At 34.0% G+C, this 19,690-nt stretch overlaps 1 protein-coding gene across 1 annotated transcript in view; it reads left to right on the plus strand.

Annotated features, from left to right (window-relative positions):
* LOC114418147 (midasin-like) overlaps window positions 1-14,904 on the plus strand; it is a 51,180-nt gene extending 36,276 nt beyond the window's left edge. Inside the window, exons 48-77 of the mRNA XM_028383337.1 lie at window positions 1,158-1,337; window positions 1,415-1,603; window positions 1,721-1,825; window positions 1,920-2,144; window positions 2,233-2,340; window positions 3,588-3,669; window positions 3,763-3,893; window positions 4,001-4,165; window positions 5,222-5,297; window positions 5,377-5,489; window positions 6,677-6,738; window positions 6,831-6,944; window positions 7,045-7,113; window positions 7,205-7,361; window positions 8,432-8,589; window positions 8,671-8,783; window positions 8,889-9,115; window positions 9,225-9,467; window positions 9,853-10,074; window positions 10,166-10,324; window positions 10,401-10,625; window positions 10,707-11,009; window positions 11,103-11,246; window positions 11,385-11,591; window positions 11,676-13,391; window positions 13,500-13,781; window positions 13,895-14,074; window positions 14,168-14,266; window positions 14,406-14,531; window positions 14,633-14,904. Of these exons, the coding sequence (XP_028239138.1) occupies window positions 1,158-1,337; window positions 1,415-1,603; window positions 1,721-1,825; window positions 1,920-2,144; window positions 2,233-2,340; window positions 3,588-3,669; window positions 3,763-3,893; window positions 4,001-4,165; window positions 5,222-5,297; window positions 5,377-5,489; window positions 6,677-6,738; window positions 6,831-6,944; window positions 7,045-7,113; window positions 7,205-7,361; window positions 8,432-8,589; window positions 8,671-8,783; window positions 8,889-9,115; window positions 9,225-9,467; window positions 9,853-10,074; window positions 10,166-10,324; window positions 10,401-10,625; window positions 10,707-11,009; window positions 11,103-11,246; window positions 11,385-11,591; window positions 11,676-13,391; window positions 13,500-13,781; window positions 13,895-14,074; window positions 14,168-14,266; window positions 14,406-14,531; window positions 14,633-14,665 (6,213 nt within the window). The 3' untranslated portion in view covers window positions 14,666-14,904. The remainder of the gene's footprint in view (window positions 1-1,157; window positions 1,338-1,414; window positions 1,604-1,720; window positions 1,826-1,919; window positions 2,145-2,232; window positions 2,341-3,587; window positions 3,670-3,762; window positions 3,894-4,000; window positions 4,166-5,221; window positions 5,298-5,376; window positions 5,490-6,676; window positions 6,739-6,830; window positions 6,945-7,044; window positions 7,114-7,204; window positions 7,362-8,431; window positions 8,590-8,670; window positions 8,784-8,888; window positions 9,116-9,224; window positions 9,468-9,852; window positions 10,075-10,165; window positions 10,325-10,400; window positions 10,626-10,706; window positions 11,010-11,102; window positions 11,247-11,384; window positions 11,592-11,675; window positions 13,392-13,499; window positions 13,782-13,894; window positions 14,075-14,167; window positions 14,267-14,405; window positions 14,532-14,632) is intronic.
* Window positions 14,905-19,690: the final 4,786 nt, after the last annotated feature.

Consider the following 19,690-nt stretch of genomic DNA (forward strand, 5'->3'; position numbering starts at 1 on the left):
TGTGGCCATATGAGAGTATACAGCCACTGTGTCAAGTTTAAAAAGACAGAGCGCAAACAAAACTGTGAGGTCTGCAAACCTATAACCAATGATTTGAGAATGAACACAGAATTGCAAATAAGATTTGTTGGAGTATGTTCTTGAGAAATCTGAAGTCCATGTCTTTTTGTCTGGTATAGAAGAATGTATATAGAATTAACTGTGAATTTAAGTATGGAAGAGAGAGAGAGAGAAAAAAAAATCTAGAGAGAATAGATAACCTTGTTCTTCTTGAGTACATAGGTTGTGGAGGATATTCTTATTTTGGCTTTTAATATACTTAGTGGTGACCTTTTTCACTAAGGTTGAGACTTGAGAGAGAAATTTGGAGTGGCACTGATATAGAAAATATGGTAGAAGTTCCCCTCAGATGGTTTGGGCATACATAGAGAAGACTTGTAGAAGGTTTGGTAAGGAGATCACATTGGATAGAGGATAGTCCGATTGTTGGAGATAAAGGGAGATCATGAAAGACTATAGGCAAAACCATGTGGATTTAGAGGTCGATTGTTTGTCTATAGAGTATAGAAGTGATTTAGGATACAACATTATGACACTTTTAGTTATTTATGACATATTTTTCAACAAAGAAGAGCATTACATGGAAAAGTAGGAACAAGGCATGATCCCAACACACATACTAAAATTTTAGAAGAAACCAAAGGAATGCAAAAGTCATAACCATTGTAGGTTAAAATTCCCTGGCCTAAAGATATACTTCAACTGCAAATCTTCTATCCCACACTTTTCCTTTGAGTCCAGTATTTGTGCTAGGTTACCTGACATCCTAAAAAATTTGAATTGGGAGGAAACATCTATGCTCATCCCTTAAACTGTATGAGGTAATATTCCTGACAGCAAAATAGCTATACCCAAGCAGCCCCTCTTTTGTGATTGATATGAAATCAGACACCTCCCAGTTACTTAGATGATCTCTTGAACTATTTACTGCTTGAAAGTGAAGAAAGTTTCTTGGTAGAGAAAAAATATCAATAAAATATGATATAATCCTTCTCTATTCAATATAGACAATAAAATTAAAAAATTAAAAAAATCTTTTTTCAATATAGTTGAAGTCAATATCCTTCTCATTTATTTTTTTTTATTTCAAATACCAGAAAACAGCTACTAGTTTTATTGGTAAATTGATGGATGAGTATGCTGCATATTGCGACATTATTCAACCAATTCAAGTTGCTGTGTATGAGATGAAATTTGGATTGTCACTGGTGTTGTCTAGTATCTGGGAAAAAGAATGTTTGAATATACTTGGGCAGGAAAACATCAACACGGTTATGGTATGTTATTTTATGAATTTTGTTATACTTGTTTTTATTTTATATTTGTATGGGAACTGACATGATGAGCTTGACAGGAAATGATATACACGCTTATGCGCTTCCCTCGTGCTGCTTCATGCAAGTTCATTTCTGTTAAGCATGACATTGGGTTGGACATGCTTCCTTCATACCAGCTAGATTCTTCTACTGGCTTTTATTTGGTGGATGCGGATTTGATGGAAAGGCTTGTTACTCTTTCAAATAATGTTGCTGCTGATAAGAAGGTATATATTTGTTGGATTAAATTCCAAATTCCAGTTCTAAAACAATATTCTGGATTGTGTAATTTGAAGAATTTATTAGTTTTATTCGTTTGTTTGTATCTGAATAATCAAAAACAGGTATCTGTGGTGCAATGTAGAGCTGCTGCTGTCTATTGGAACATTCTTGTTAAAATTGCACATTTTACAGCTAATGCAAAAATAATTGATGATAAATCTTATATGGTCAGTTTCCTTATTTTGGCTTTTGGGTCAACCTTTTCATTTTTATTGATTGAAATAATTATTTGCTTACAACATTCTATAACTTCTACTTCAGCTCATGCACAAGATATTCGATGAGTTTGCCATGCTTTGGTTGAATAGGAAAGATTATGCAAAGTCAAAGAGTGATATTGATACTCAACAGTACAAGTTTAAACCTCGAGCTTTCGAAATTGAGAGTGTTATTGAAGATGAATTACCACCTCTTGCAAATTCATATTCACCTGAAACATTTTTGGAATGGAAGGAATTTTCTTATGATGAAAAATCTTCTGACAAAGTAATCCTTATCTGAACTTTGAATGTTAAATCTTTTTTTTGTTGATTTCATCCTGTACATGTTGGTTGTCTAATGTTTGTTCAATCAGATGGTACCCCCTGAGGATGAAGAATGGAAGAAGCTGGAAGAGACTATCCTCAGCCATGTGGTTCTCATTCACAATCGGTTATTTGGATCTAGTGATCTAGTCCAGACTGTGAGTCTATGTATCTTTTTTTTCTTTATAAATCAAGTTAGAATATGGTTTGCAATTTTGAGTTAAAAGATTTTTATGTTTCCTAGCTGATATAATCTTTGTTAGCATGTGTTTTGTTGAGTATCTGGTTAAGAGATCTGGTTAATTGGTTACTCTCTCGGTGTGTCTTTATCTGTATTCAAAATTTACATTGGAGGAGTGTGGGAGAATCTTTTTAGCTTAAGCCCTATTCGATAACATGTTATTGAATCAATTATCACAAAATCTTAAGCATCGAGTGAAAGCACATGAATCTTTTTTTTTTTTTTTTTGATCAGCAAAGATAATATTTTATATATTGAATGGAGTACCAGAGGTACTTATAATACAAAAAGAGGCCATACTAATGGTTCCACAGTCAGACATTCATATTCTGAGGGGGAACCAAGCTATGGATACAATTTGCATATGAATTTACATGTATAAAGCTCATAACTATGCAGTCCCCTGCTGATACATAAAACTTTGTGGAAAATTACTTGACCATTGATTAAAATGCACTGTGAAATCCTTCTCAAAACTCCTAAGCCAAGACCATAGTAGGAATATTGCTTCTTCAAACAGTTTATTAGCATCGAAATTTGCATTAGAGAACACTATACTGTTTCTAAGCTTCCAAATGGACCAAGTTAAGGCTAACCACCAGCATTGCCACCTATTATTTCTTACACCAGCAGCTTGAACACCGAAATGTTGAAGGAAATGCTGCTTTGGGCTTAATGGAAAAGCACCTTTAATTTGCAGCCATGACATAGTTTCCCACCAAATGGGTTGTACTTTACTGCAGTGAAAGAATAGATGGGATGCATCCTCCTCTTGAATTCTGCAGAGAGGACATAGTGTATCCGTGCACTGTACTTGTCTCCTACATGAATCTTAAGCTGTTGGGTAAAAGCACATGAATGGTTTTATATCTAACAGATATCGCTTGATTGGAGAATTCACAGTTTTCCTTGATTTTCTATTACACTCTTCCTCACCCTCCTTTATTACCATTTCCTCACTATATTTACAAAAGTAGCATGGTCCATTTATAGGTAATTTAGGTTCATAACAAAAGCTTGGATTTATTTTCTGTAGTTTATGAGATATATTTTCTAGGTCCATCCATTAATCACCTTGTTTTAGGGAATTTAAACATTACTTTAAGCTTGGATTTGGAGTTTTTTCCATTCCCTGTAGTTTAACACTTTTTGTTTTTGGTTTAGCCTGGAATTTTTGAAGTTTCTGATGAAGATCGGTTGCATTCCTTTATTGACTCGTATACATTGGGTATTGATTTAATCAGAGGTACTAATTATTTTTAAAGAAAGGATTTGAGCTGGTCATTTCTATTTCCTTGTAACTTGTCACATTTTCCATTCTTAATTTTTGTTTTTTCAGGTGTCCACTCTACACATTTGCCTGGTTTAGATGCTAAACTCATGCCAGAGAACTTATTTTATCTCTGTTTAGACTACAGAAAGAAGTATCTTTTGTCTCACAAATCTGCTGCCAGATACAATTTTTACAAGGTGTTGCCTAACATTGTTTTGATATTTTGGAGCCTTTGATTTTTTAGCTTTCTGTTTTTGTAATAAAATCATGACCTGTGTATTCTTTATATTCTTTCTGATTGAAGGATTCAAATGCTTCTGAGATGGTACAAATTTTGAAAGTACTTGCACCTCTCCAACAGCAGATTCTTCCCCTTCTAAATGAGTGGGAAGATCGTAATGATCTTCAGAAATTTTTGGATATAATTGAGATGCTCTTGACTCTCCCATTGGATACCCCTTTAGCAAAGGTAGTGTGAGCAAGGACTGATTAAAATTCTATTCTCTATCCAAATTGGATTCTTATGTATGGATCTACCGATACTGAAACAATCCTATATGTCTTAGATTGGTTTGGTGGAAAGACTATTAATGTTAAATTCTGTCCTCCGACAGTTATTTTTAGATAGTTTATTTGCCTTGAGTTGATGTGAAGTTTTCTGGAATTCAATATAAAGATGTTTTAAGGTTAAGGTTACTCATATATCTATAATTCTACTTTCCTTCAACACTGTACCTATCGAAATTTTTTTGGATGTTTGAATTTTTCTGTATTGAATTGTAAAGATTTTTTTTTTTTTTGATCGGCAAAAATATATATATATATATTTCATTATGTAAATAGTGATGAAGTACCAGAGGTACTTTGTACATAGATAGGATCCCATAGATATGGTTCCTTAGAAAAAACTAATACAGTTTAATTAGGAACCATATTATGGCTAATACATCTGCTAAAGCCCCAATAAAAATCTACCCTCTAGTGATACAAAAAGCCTTGTCGAATATGACTTGACCAGTGGTTAAAGTTAATTGTGAAATCTTTCTCAAAATTTGTAAGCCAGGTCCAGGTTAGTAACATTGCATCCTCCATCAGCTTGTTTCCATTGAAGCTTTCATTTGAAAATACAATTCTATTGCGCATTTGCCAAATTTGTAAAGATTTTTAATCTTCAATTGCTAATCAATTAGTTATATGATTTTGGTACACTTTTCCTTTTACCATAATATCAACAACCCTAAACAGTGTATTTGTTTTATCAGTGCTTAAACCCCTAGTGTTGATCATTCCTTAAGGGTTATCAATGTGTGCATCATTTTACTTTCCTTCAACCACGTGCCCACTGAAAGCTTTCTGAACGTGTTTCCATTTATCAGTATGAAATTAGAAATGTGTGTTTTTTTTTCTTCCAATTATATGCCCTTAGCGCAGCTTTCCTTTTATAATATATGCTTGTTAAAATAGAAAGAAACATGTTTTCATTCGTGACTTTATGGTCTAGTTTTAACTGTTCTCTCCTCTGTAGGCTTTTTCAGGGTTGCAGTTTTTATTGCACAAAGCTGAAGTTATGCAAGAAAATGGTTCAAAGTTCTCCTTCTCAAGTATGATTTTTCTTTCAAGTGTTGAAGCTGCAATTTTGTACTTTGTATTTCACTAATTTTTTTTTCAAATGAATTTTAGATCAATTCAAATCTGTTTATGATCTGTTGTCATCATGGCAAAAGATAGAACTGGACTCTTGGCCATCTTTGCTTGATGAGGTGACAGATCAGTTTGAGAATAATGCGGGGAAAGTAAGTGGCGTGCCTCTTCTTTTAATTATTGTTGGTTTTGTTATATGTTAGTCAAAGTGTTGTTGTAGTTTTGGAGGACCTAAATTTGCCTTGTATTGTATATCTGCAAGTGCATAGGTTCTGTTGTATAAGTATAAGAATTAGATGTTAGGAAGTCCCACATCACTTGCCTCAGTTCTTGGATTTAAGATGAAATCTAACATGGTATCAGAGCCTATAGTCCATTCTGTTAAATCGCCTATTCTAGTAGGCTCACCTGTTCTAGCAGGCATCTGTGGAGAGGTGTTGGGGGTATTGGAAGTCCTACATCCTACATTTCCTGCCTCAGTTCTCACTTCTCAAGGTGCATAACTTATATATAGGATGGACAACTTCACTTAATGCCAATTAGTTTTAAGATAGAATCTAACACTAGATATCGTCTCACAAAAACAAAATATCATTTAGCATTTAATATAATTGGAAGCCAATTATTTAGCAATCTATGACTGTTCATTACTGTTCCCTACTCAATCTAATTTGTGGTCTATCATTTAGAAGCCTTTACCATAAAATTAAAAAAGCAATGCATTTCCATTAAAGAAAGATAGAAAGAACAAGTAAAGATCCTCTTCTAGCCATGAAAATCCCCTTTTTAGCGCCCATTGTGTGTGTCATTGAACTTTTCTTTTTTGCAATTTCTTTTGATCGACACTCAATTTCTCAACTTTTTTTAGACAAAAAAAATTGGTTGACTTGCCATTTATTTTCTGGCAACTGAGCACGGCCTTTTGATGTTGTTTCTGGCAACACAGCACTTTTTATTATAATGATTATTTGTTTAGACTGTCACTCTTTAATTTCAATCGTAAGTTTCTTAATTATGGATAAATTAGTTATATTTGTATAATATAAATTAATAAATTATTTATATCTTGTATCTAAACCTTATAATGGCCATTGAACTATTTGCTATACTGCAGTGTTTTTAGGATTTGCCACTCAATGTGTGATGTGGGGTTGATATCTTTTCAATATTATTCCTTTTCTAAAACAAAGGATCTACAACTCCCATCTTTTTATTTTTCTTTAAGAAATGATGTTCAGTTGTATATTTTGGAAATTATGGAAATAGGCAAAAATTTGATCTCAATATTTTTTTTCTTTTAATCTGAACATTGCTTATTTGTTTTTTGCTTTTGTTGCAGTTGTGGTTTCCTCTGTACTCTGTTCTTCAACCCAGGTCTTGTGATATATCAATTATTCAAAGGCATGTTACAGACTAAATTTGTAGTTTCATCTTATAGATTTTGTGACCTGGTTTTGTTGAGTTACATTTCTTTTTACTTTGGTATTTTGCAGCCTTGAGGACTTCATTCAAACATCCAGTATTGGGGAATTCAGGAAACGTCTTCAGCTTCTCTTTGCCTTCCTTGGTGAAAATTATATCAGTTCATCCTTGAAAATTAATTCCAGGTATAATTTGTTCTCATGCAGTTAAGTTTTCTTGAAAAAATGAAAAGAAAATTCAGGCATTTTGTTGTTCTTTTGACCCATATATTTTTAAACACTGTAGTTCTAGTCAGTTGGAACAGTCAACATTCTTATACAATATGTTTGGATTTTATGTGCAGTTCTTACCAATGTAAGTCCCCGTCACCTATTGTTTCGTTGATTTATTGTCTATTTTTCCCTGGCCTTATTGTCTGTTGGTTTAATTATGTGACTGACTGCAGAGTGTTGAAGTACATTGACGCTAGCAGGAAAGAGGTTGAGATTGAACTGAGCAAACTAGTGAAACTGTGTCGGTGGGTGCATGGAAAAAGTTATTTATCAATTGAAAACTTGAAAAAGAGTAGGCAGAAGCTGAAGAAACTTATACAAAAGTATACTGTAAGATTCAGGCTTCCTACTTGATTATGCAACAGCTGATTTGAACACGAGCATCTTTTTTTTTTCTCCTGTTTTCACTGATCCTTCCTGCTGCTATAATTTTCTATCTGAACTATGACCACTAGGAAAATTATCAAGTTAGCCTACTACAACATTCAAGTAAATTTAATAATTGCTACAATGTGACATCTGTTTTGACATATGTTGCCATATATTTTATTGGCTTCTTTCTAGGTTTTGATTTTCCCTCAATTTTAAAATTGTATACCCCCTTGAAATAGTTAGCCATTTTAATAAACCTAATTAAATGATTGTTTTGATTAAATATTCATGCTGATCACTGATGGAGCTCAGTTGATATACTGGTATGTAGTCATCAATTGGCTCCTCCCTCCCCCTGGTTGCCTGATGAATAAAAAGGAAAGAAGGAAAACATATAAGCAATGTTATTACTGAATGCCGGCTGTTTTTTTCTACTACTTGTGCTGGCTTAGTACATGCAGAATAAGCTATTTGGCTTTTAAAGTACTTCTATTTAAGTTATTTTCTTCTTGGAGAAATAGTAAGGCCATGCGGTAGTGGAACTGTATTTAAGTCCCTTGTGATGTGGTATAGGTTTGAGTAGATTGGCATTACAGTTTTTTTGTGGATTAAAAATAATAGCATTCTGAAGAAGGATTTGTTTGATATGCAGAGGTGTGAAAGAACTCTTTTGTCTAGTTTCCTTGCTGTAATTATTTTATGTTAATACAACGTTGTACTATTTGAAACCAAAATAAAATAAGTTAAAACTTGTTTGGGCCTTTGATGTATCTTCCAACATTATAAATTAATTATGAAGTTGTAGAGCATTTCTGTATCTGAAGGGGGGGACAAGTCTTACACTAGCAATTCGTTTTTTTCATTGCAATTAGTTTGCTCTTACTTCTCAGCCTTTCATTTGGGCAAAGTTTTAGTTTTCGCCTATACACTCTAGCATCTCCAAGTTTTCTTCTCTTTATTCACCAAAATTGTAAGTACTTCTTGAGTCATGATATTCATATGTTGCTCTCTTTTTATTATTGGTGAAGGATATTCTGCAAGAACCCGTGTCTATTTTCCTTAGACAAGAAGTTGCACAAAGAGGAGCGAAGGCACAATCTTTTCATGGTCATCAGCCCATTTATGATGTTCTGAACAAGGGATTGGTTGATGGTGCTTTTGATTTGACATTGTTTAGTGAAAACAGGTTATCTTACGTCTGATGGGTATACAGTATATTTTTAGCTTTTGTAAATTTTGAGTTGTTGACATGTCTTTCTTGATGTAGGTTCATGTGGTTTGACAACTGCATCGAGGAATTAGAAAGTTCTTTGCAGAACTTGCTGCTTAAGAAAACATCACTATTGGATGTTCTACCTTTGCATCAGAAAAGTGTTGAAGGTTCTCACCTGCTCCTCTTGTTTTCTTATCCTTATCTTTTTCGTGTTCCTAGCTTTTTTGTATGGTTTTCTGGTTTGGAAATATTGAAACATGTAATTTATGCAGAAATTCAAAGCATATTTAGACCTTATGGTGATTCCCAGCGGACACTTTACTTGAAGGGATGGAGAGCTGTGTGGTATACAATTGAAAAAATATATACTACAGCAGTTGACTATGGTAATCTTTGGAAAGAGGAAAAAAAGGGTCAAGGGAAGAGAAGGGCTTTGTCTGAGCTTCTTAAGCTTTTAGAAAACAATGGGTTGTCTCGACACAAGTCAGCATATACAGCAGTATGAAACATTGCCATTTGTTTTCATGAATGTCCAGATTTCTTATTAATTATATCTAATAAAATTCCCCTTTTCATCTTTGCTTTCTTTTATTTGAACAAATATACAGGACCAACATAAATCTTGGTGGTTCCTTCAGCTTTCTGGGAACATACCATATTTACTGCTAACAAATAGTAGATTACCATGTGTAACCTCGGGAATTCCTGAACTTGAAAATAAGAATAGTCCAGAAGAAAGTTTGCTTATGGAGTGGAAAACAGCCATTGATTATTACTTCAAGAGTGTTGTGTCTGTCCTGCTTTTGCAGCAGACATGCCTCAATCCACATAAAGATATAACTCTTGAACAGGTAAAATGTCTTTTTCAAATGGTTGGCAGTGTAAGGACTGAATGAATTTATAATGACAATATTTGAGAAGTTATGTATCAATATTTTTTTATAATTTTTTAATTTAATGATCATTTCGTTTTTTTGTCCTTTTAATTTCATTTGGTTTTCTTGCATTGTTTTATTTTATTTTCTTATTTTCCCACTTAATTTTTTTACATAGTATTTGTCACCCTGCTACTTTTCTTCACATGGAAGGGATTATTTATTTAATAAGTGAATTTTGCATCTCTACTACATTTCTTTTGTAATAGTTTCACTGGTAGGAAGTGAGTATCAGACTTACCCACCTGTTTCTGTGTGCGTTCTGAATCCTATGAAATTTGAATTGCTTTGGTTTCTGTAGGTTGACAGTTCTAGTTCTTTCCTCAATCAGCTCGTTCAGATACAACAGAAGCAACTCTCTGCTGCCACTGCATTTGACAAGCAATTGAAATGCTTTAGAGAATGTGTATCTACTCTGGGAAAATTGTTTTCATTTTCCTCCTCCACTGATAACAGTATGAATTATATGAGCTCTATTATTTCACAACAGTTTGCTACTTATAAGTGCATGTGGCAACAAAAAGTAAGCATTACTATTAAAATTTTATTTGGATATCTGTTTTTGCTAGTGTTTTAGGTTTCTGTACGAATACTTTTTTTTTTGGATCATGCAGCAATTATTTGATACTCTGTGTGCTACGTCACAAGAAGAATTGCTTTTACTAAGGATATTAGAAAATAGCCATTTAAACACTTGTCAAAGAGAAAGACCTTCAGCCCGGCAGATGATTGCTTCCATTGAAGAATTTTTTTCATCCTTCAGTAAATCAAAGGTGCATATATTGGTTTTAGGTTGTAAATTTCTTTAATTTGCAGTAGTACCTACTCTGTTTTGATTTATGATGACAGGAATCATTGGATTGCTATCTAATTGGGAGGACCAAGGCTGTCACTGCAGTGACTTCTTCCTCGCGTTTTTGCATTGTTACTCGAGAAATGGAGCACCTGGTATCTGAAAATTTCAAGACCATTAGGGATTTTAAGGATAATTTTCTTGAGCTACAGGACCATGATTTGGATAGAAGCACCGTTAGAAAAGTTCTGATTCAGCATTTTCAAGAAATAGCTGACAAGGTACTTAATCTTTTGACTTATCCTTGTGAAACCTAGTATTTTGAAAGAGAAATTTGGGATTTAAAAACATTTACTCTTCAGGCAAAATTAATTGAGGAAGAGTTTACAACAGCAATAAAGGGAAACTCCAATCAAGTAGATTCATCTGAAGATATAAGTGAAAGAAACTTTGTGGAGCTTAATGCCAGATTCAATGAAGCCCTTATGTCTACATATCAGCACCTTGCAACTGTATTGCAGAATTTATGTTTGTCAAGCAATATTCCTATGGTTGACGAGTCCATGGTAAAAATTGTTTCATGGGAATCACTATTTGAGTCATTTGTAACAAATCTTAGCTTGGACATATTATGTGAGAATCTTTTCAAAGCAATTTCTTTTGGGGTAAGTCTTGTTTCTTTGCTGGTTATCTTTGTACTTGATACTCTTTCTTGCTAGATAACAAAATTGACAATACCTTTGCTCTGTACTCTGTAGGAGAAGTTGGTGAATTGTTGTGATGATAAAATCAACAGTTATTCGCATGTAGGAGCCCATTTTAGAAATCTACATATGTTCATGGATCAATTACTAAACTTTGGTGATGAACTCATGAAAAATTTCTTAGCCATGCACAAATCAGTAAGCTTCAATCCTCTTCTCATTCTGTGTATATGCTCATTTTCCCCCATATGTATCATGTATAAGCTTCAATACATTATACAATATCTCATTTTCTAAATTAAGTTGAATGATCTAATTGTATATGTCAATTTGCAGGTATCAGTAACAACACATGTGATTGCAAATATTTTTGCTTCTTTATTTTCAAAAGGTTTTGGAATATCTCCTGAAAACCAGGAGGAAGATGGAACCCTCAATACATCTGGAGATGCAAGTGGGACAGGCATGGGAGAGGGTGTCGGATTAAAGGATGTAAGTGATCAGATTGCCGATGAAGATCAGCTGCTTGGAACACGGGAACAGGTTATCTTTTTAGCTTATATATTTTTCTGATTTGGTAATATCCTTCTCATATATCTGATTTCTGTCCTCGTGTCTATGGTTCAGCAAAATGAAAAGCAAGATGACTCTAATGAAGTGCCTAGTAGCAATAATACAGGGATTGAGATGGAACAGGATTTTCAGGCTGATGCAATGAGCCTTAGTGAGGACTCTGGAGAAGATGACGATATTGATGGCGAAAATGAGGAACTTGAGTCTGAAATGGGACCCACTGGACCAGACAGTGAAGCAGTGGGTGAGAAAGTTTGTGATGAGAATGAAGATGAAACTCTCAATGATACAAGAGAAAAGTATGAATCTGGACCTTCGGTTAAGGATAGAGATGGAGGAAATAGAGAGTTAAGAGCCAAGGATGACTATACAACTAATGAACCTGGGGATGGTAATTGTGATGAAGATGATGCTCGGGAAGATGATACTGTAACCCCAGATGACGTAGAAGATGGAGAGAATGCTGATGACATGACTATGGACAAAGAAGCAGCACATTCAGATCCTACTGGGTTGAAGCCTGATGAGCTGGATCAAACTTTGGATATGGATTTGGACATAAATGAAGATACAGATCTCATGGAAGATGGAGAATTGGATGAGCAAGGTGATTTAGCTGAGAATGAAAATGAAGGGAATCAGGTTGAAGAGACTTGCTCTCCTGATGAAGTTATGGAAGAGGCACATACTGAAGTTGATGTGAACTCTGGAAAAGATGATCAAGGTCAGGAGCATCAAGAGAATGCAAACATGAATTCCACAGAATCAAAGAAAGATGTATCTAGGCCTTCTGAGTTGATTAATGAACAAGTTTCCCCTGCTGAGTTAGCATCTCAGTCCAAAGTTGATTGGCAGACATCTGGTTCTGAAAATGTAGCAGCAGAGTCAAATGTGTCTAATAGTCATCATGACTTTGACTCTACTCTGTTGGGAGGATTGCCTTCTAGCTGCATGTCTGATATGGATATTAAGATGTCCGACTCATCAAATAGTGGGGGATTTGGTGAAAATCAACCCAAATCTCATCATCCGCGGATCGAGCGTTCACTTATTCAGGAGAAGCATACTAATCCTCATCGAAGTATAGGTGATGCACTTGAGTATCAGAAAGAAAGAGTTAATGTATCTGGTGATCTTCCAGAAGATAACAGTGAGAACCAGGGTGAGATGGAAGATGAAAATGCTGATGAGTATGGCTATGTTTCTGAATTTGAAAAGGGGACAACTCAGGCTATGGGGCCTGCAACACTGGAGCAGGTTGATAGAAACATTGATTGTGATAAGCTTGATAAAGAATGTCTTGCTGGAGAAGATGCAAAATTGCAGTTTGAGAAGGAAAAATCTGAAATAAATTCTATAAGTAATTCTTCATTGATCCCTCCCCAAAATGAAAAAAGGGAGAAAGTGAATACTTCAACCGTGGAGAAGTCACGAGAAGATGGACCTGTGAATCCTCTTGCCAGTATGGATATTGATCTAGAAAATCATTTGGAAGATTTGGTTTCTTTCAGGAATTCATACTTCAGTGAGAGCAATGATAATATAAGCCAGCCTTTTCTGCATGACGAAGACTTGGGTAAATGCCAAGAACCTTATGATGTACCTGATCATGTGAAAGATAATGCTACTGCTCTCTGGAGAAGATTTGAGCTTAGCACAACAAAATTGTCTCATGAATTGACTGAGCAACTGCGCCTTGTAATGGAGCCCACTGTGGCCAGCAAGCTTCAAGGGGATTATAGAACTGGCAAAAGGATAAATATGAAAAAGGTAGATAATTTATTCTTATAAATAGACCTTGTTAAATGTAACTTTTGCTGATGAAATATTGGTGCTTAGCTTACCATCTTTTTCTTGAACCCCCCCAAAAAAAAACAGGTAATTCCTTACATAGCAAGTGATTATAGTAAAGATAGAATATGGCTGAGGCGGACCAGACCCAACAAACGTGATTACCAAGTTGTTATAGCTGTTGATGATTCACATAGTATGTCAGAGAATGGCTGTGGTGATGTTGCTATTGAAGCTTTGGTTACAGTATGTCGTGCTGTTTCACAATTGGAAATGGGCAGCTTGGCTGTTGCTAGTTTTGGAACGAAAGGAAACATCAAGTTATTGCACGACTTTGACAAGCCCTTTACTGGAGAGTCTGGAGTCAAGGTTAGCAGGATTAACAATTTAACTTATAATTTGGTTTTTCTTTCATCGACATCATTATGCATTTCTTGAATATGTTTGAGAGGATCTAACTGTTTGTTTTGGCTGAGGAGCAGATGATCTCCAATTTGACATTCAAGCAAGAAAATACTATTGCGGATGAGCCAGTTGTTGACCTATTGAAGTACTTAACTAACAAGCTCGATACTGCAGTTGCAAAAGCACGACTTCCGTCTGGACATAACCCCCTACAACAGCTAGTTTTAATAATTGCAGATGGTCGGTTTGTGGAAAAGGTACTTGATAAAAAATTTGTTTCTTTTTTCCTATTTATCCTTAGTCATCACTGCTGGCCTTTGTTCACTCATCTTCAATTTTAATTTTCCCAGAAGAAATTAAAGCAGTGTGTTAGAGATGTGTCAACTGGTAATCGAATGGTTGCTTTCTTGCTTCTTGATAATTCTCAGGAGTCAATTATGGATCTCAAGGTATTTAAACATTGACACCTGTTAGTGAAAATGGAGGCTGGATGGTTTTGATAATATTATGGTCAAATTTTTTTAAAAAAATAAAATTATGCGAGTATTATAGGCAATTTCTTACTTAAAATGAGGTTCTGGACTGCAGGAAGTGTCTGTTGAGGGTGGACAGACGAAAATTTTCAAGTACATGGATTCCTTTCCCTTCCCCTACTACATTGTTCTGAGGAACATTGAAGCACTGCCTAGGACTCTTGCAAACTTATTGAGACAGGTTAGTTCGTGCCCTTCCCCCTTCTGAGGCAGAAATATAAATATAAATATAATGATCCTGGTTAACAAAGTGTGTTATATTTTTTTATGTGCTTATTTCAGTGGATGGAGCTTATGCAGCATTCAACTGGTTGAGAACTTTTAGCGTGCAAGTTCCATTTTGTGAGAGAGGGTCTGCTCCGTATTTCATATATAGTAGACAATTGTACAGTGACTATACAGTACTACATTTCAATGTACAGATGCTTCTTCTTTGACTACGAATATCGTGTTAGCTGTGCATTCGATGTATCTTAATAGCAAGTGTCTTTTCTATAATGAATCTTCTTTTCACCTCTCTTTCATATATACCAAACTATTCAAGCTTTATCTCTGATTTTTCGCATTTCGCTCGTCACACTTTCATTCTTTTTCATTTCTTTTCATTTACTTCTTCCTAACACAATGTATTCAACAATATTAGATACATGAAACTCAATTAATACAGTACTTAGCTGGACTTTTTTCCCTTATTTTTTTTTACCCGAAATAGTCTGCCCGTTATATTGACCACACATTATTTGTATTTTTACCTTGCTTTTTCATCATTTTATTGGTGAGAAACTTCGGACATGCTTCAAAGGAAAATTAATAAAAGTTATTTTGTAAAATGATTAGATGTTTCGAAAAAATTAGAGGATAAAATTGATGATAATAATAAATTATTTATTTCATATTGAAAAAAAGACTTTTAAATTACAAGCTTATTTTTCGACATTTTGATTATAATTAGCCTGATTAATCATTTTGTAGGTGTGATTTCTTTACTAACTTTTCCCCTTCACATTGATTTCTAACGTCATCATACTGTATAATATAAATAAATTATTTCATATCTTTAGTAAAATTAAGTAAATAAAAGCAATTATTTAGACGATCTAAACAAAACATAATCTAATTAAAGACACTTTTCAAATAACATTCGAACATGAAAAATACGCTGATTTCATCTTCAATCAATACATTATTTTTTCACAACTAAGTAATCCAACACATCTGAATTTATAGATAATTCCTACCTTAACCTTATTTCTTAGCTTGTGATCAATTTTGTGTATATATATATCCTTGCTTCAATGGCACATCAGTACGACAGCCATTTGGCTTTCTGTCGCAAAAGACAAATAGCATTCAGCCATCATACATACTGAAGCAATCGAAGGTACGTAAGTTATCGTCCTAATGAATTATGTATTGTCTGTGTATTTACTCCTTAAGAATTAACTCTATTAGTTATGAGTTTGATGTAAAATTCATATGTACGTAAAGTTAACAAATTAAAGATCATATCCCGTTTCTAATTGGCCCTGCAGTGTTCCTTCTGTTATGGCCCTTTTGATTAAAAAAGATCATATCACGTTCCAAAAGTGTCTTGTTCGAGGTATATATAATTTGTGTACTTACCATTTACTTTGTTTGAGGCTTTTCACGTCTTATTTTTCTTGGAATAAGTGGTCGCAGAACTTGGGATAAATAATCAGGAGTATTTTTTTTCTAAATTACTAAAATGAGAATAAATTTTAAATAAATACTCAAAAAGAAATAAGTTATAAGATATCTTATGATTTTTTAAGTTAAAGTCATAAATTATTTTATGATTTTTTTATATTAAAGCGGTAAAAAAAAATTTACAACTTGATTTTTTTTAGATTTCACTTCGAAGTTGTAAATCATGTTTTCTTTCCATGTGTGGAATTTGTGGTTCAAAAGGCTTAATTTTTTAACTGTCATGCCAGAGGAAGCTGGCTTGCATTTCAGACAGGTGCCTTGGAATTGATTGAATAGATGGTTCATCTTGTTGTGTGTGATTACATGGTACATGGTGTACTTGGAATTCTAGAAACAGCTGTGTTCAGGGGGTTTAACTCCTTGCTACAACAAGTTATCTTTACAACCTGGTCATGACTTAGAGGATCCACTAATGATTTTAACTACTCTTTCTCTCAATGGGTGGTGTGTGCTTCTTGGATGGATGAGGATGACGCACAAGGGTCGTGGCATATATCATTTTTGTGGTGATGGGGAAGGGGTGCAGCTTTAAGTACAGCATGAACCTGTCTTGAAGGGATGTAGGATTTTAATGCTTGTATTTGGTTTTCAATATCTTGTTCAGCCTTAGGTTAGTTGTATTTATGATATTCCTGTTATAAATGCCCCTTAACCTTTGTGGCTTGTTCGGTCGTAACTTTTGGTTCAGGGGTATCTCTTGTGCCACTGAGCTGTTTCATTATATATATTGAATTTGCTTATCTAAAAAAATAGAATTAATTACACAACCAAAAATTATTTTCAATATTGTGTTGATTTTTCAGTAAAAAATTAATCAAAATGAAAATTTTTCATTTTGTAAATATAAAATGGAAGCATTTTCTGTTTTGTATTGGTATCTCACACCTCAATATAAAAAAGTGTGTTTGTTTCAACCCAAATATTGGATCACTAAATAATTAATGTGACTTTTATTTTGTGTGTGGACCCAAAACATAATTTATTAATTAAGGCACCGTACGATGATCACCTGAAGCATACTAGGATTCTTTTTGGTGCCGAGGAAGCGTACTAGCTAGTCTCTTTTATCCTTTTCCTGCGCATATTTATTTGGGTTGTGACTAGATATTGGATTGGCAAATATAAAAGAAGAGATACAATCCAGGTATATGCATGCTCACCCATTCCGTCTCATACTTTTACTTTGTACGTACGTTCTTATGTACGTGTACGTTCAACACCAGTTCACAGAATGGAAAACATCAATTTTTAATATTTGTGCAGACTTCAGGGGTGCCTTCTGTTCCAAGTAAGGATGTGGACACTTCAAAAGACTTCGATGGAAAACAAGGAATAAGATAACAGGTATATCAGTATGTCTGTGTTTATTATGGGAAGAATAATCCTTGGTGCTTCGCGGTTGAATCAACTTATCATTGGTGTGTTTGAGGCCTTTCTTCTGGCTTGCATAAATAAAACTGTACTCCGTAACACTTTAGCATATCTTATATATGCAGAAGTGTTCTTATTTTATTATAAATAAATTCCTTTTCTCTTTATATGTATAAAGCAAGTTGGATCGTTGGATTCTTGACTTTGAGCCGTTATGTAGCTTGATTGAGGAATCTAAGCCTTAGAATCCAGCCCAAAACATTATGCATTAATCGTATATAATATAAATAAATAAATAAATAAATTTGGAGTACAACCAATACCATGTTTAGTAAAGTTATTTATATTTGGATTGTGACTAAATGCATCGACAAACGTAAACGATGAGATCCAATCTTGTTCTGCTCATCCATATATATACCCATCGCATTTCAAGCTTCTTACTTGCGGATTGCTTTACGTTGTTATGCAATAATCAAATGTAATAAATAAAATAATTTTGTCTTTCAATGTACAATTCATGGTAGATAATTTTGTAGTTTTGTACTTCCTACTTTGTCGAGGGGTTTTCATGCTTAATTCATATTTGTATTGAATTATAATGTTATATTGTGTGTTTTGCTGGAGATCTGTAAGGTTCAAAATTGATGTTAAAAGCATTTTTTAACCCATGTTAAAAGGTTTTTTTTTTTGTAGCAGTGATTCATTCTCATTGTCATGAACCAGTGTTGCAGTAAGTTGATTTTCAAAATTGGAAGACAATTCTTGAAAGATTAGAAAAGAATTCTGGTTCTATTGCTTAGCAAAGCTGTTATCTGTGTTCTTTTAAACTCCCTTGAAGCACACGCCATCTTGATACCAAAGGAAACATACATGTAAAAACTTACACTTTTTTCTTAATATAGTCAAGACTCAAAATTAACATATTTACACTTTTTTCTTAATATGTAAAAACTTGCACTTTTTACCAGTGAATGAAATACTTTTCTGACTACTTTCTTCTCTCCTTTTTGTTTTACTGTTTATATAATTTTATTTCTATTGTAAATGTGTCTAAAAAATTATGTCTGCGTTAGGCATTAAGCTTACAAGGTCTCGTTATATAGCACTGGCGGATTATGTAGCAGTCCAGAATGCCTTATTTTGCACTCAAATTCTTATTGAACGTAATTGCTAATTAACTTCATTTTGACTGTCTTTTCTTCCACTAGTAGTGAGCAGATGCCATCAGTTCACTGCCAATTGCGTGTGTATTAATTCAGTTTAGATAAAAAAAATAAAAGAAATAATTGATTAACTCGAAAGTGATTCGCAAAATTTTGACAAAATTTATGAGAGTTTGAATTTGCTATTTGACAAAATTTATGCATTTTTCAAAATTCAGTTTAGATGCCATCAGTGTGGCTTTTTGACAAAATTTATGAGAGTTTGAATTTGCTATTTTTAAGCATTTTTCAAAATTTTCTTACCAAAGTATGTTTTGAGGTTGTAATAATATGGCAAAACATTTTTCTATTTTTGTATTTATTTGAATGTCTTTTTTTTAGTCCTTTTTGTTACGAATCAAATTTCTAGTTTCAGTACTATAAAGTTGAAAACTTGATAACTGAACAAGTACCCATTTTTCAGAGATGGAAACAGAAGGGAAAAAAATTAACTTTGTTAGAAGATAACTGCATTTCTTCCTCGTATGATTTTCTACTCAAACCCTAGAGTGCTGTGATCAGTGATTTTTGCAATTTAGTGCAAAGTTAAAGGTTTTAAATGGATCAGCTAATTCAGCTAAACAACTTAAAAAATCCAAAGTTTGTGTCTTTGTTTTCTTTCTTCCTAGTATCTGGGAATCCTTTGATGAGTTTTCATTTTGGTTTCCTTGCATGTTTAAGAAGATTCAAATTTTTGGTTTTGCTAAAATACTCAAATTTTTGTTATGGCATGTTTTCTAATGAATCATTTTGCTTTCTGAGTACATTGTTTGTTGATCTCTGGCTTGTAGATGTTGGTTTGATTGTGTGGACTTAGGAGTGACCGAGTGAGTAGTTTGATATATGCGCATGGAAGGAAGAGAAGGCTTCAGTTCTGGGGTTACAGTGATAGGGGCAGAAGCTCCATCAGCCTATCATATGGCACCAAGGAGTGAAGCTCTAAGTCAGGTTCCTCCTCCTGTTCCTGAAGCAACAGCTGGAGCTATTGGTGTCTCACCTGTGAGTGTGGGATTGGATGGAACAGCCACTAAGAAGA

Source organism: Glycine soja, chromosome 7 (genome assembly GCF_004193775.1).
Source record: "Glycine soja cultivar W05 chromosome 7, ASM419377v2, whole genome shotgun sequence".
Classification (NCBI taxonomy): Eukaryota; Viridiplantae; Streptophyta; class Magnoliopsida; order Fabales; family Fabaceae; genus Glycine; species Glycine soja.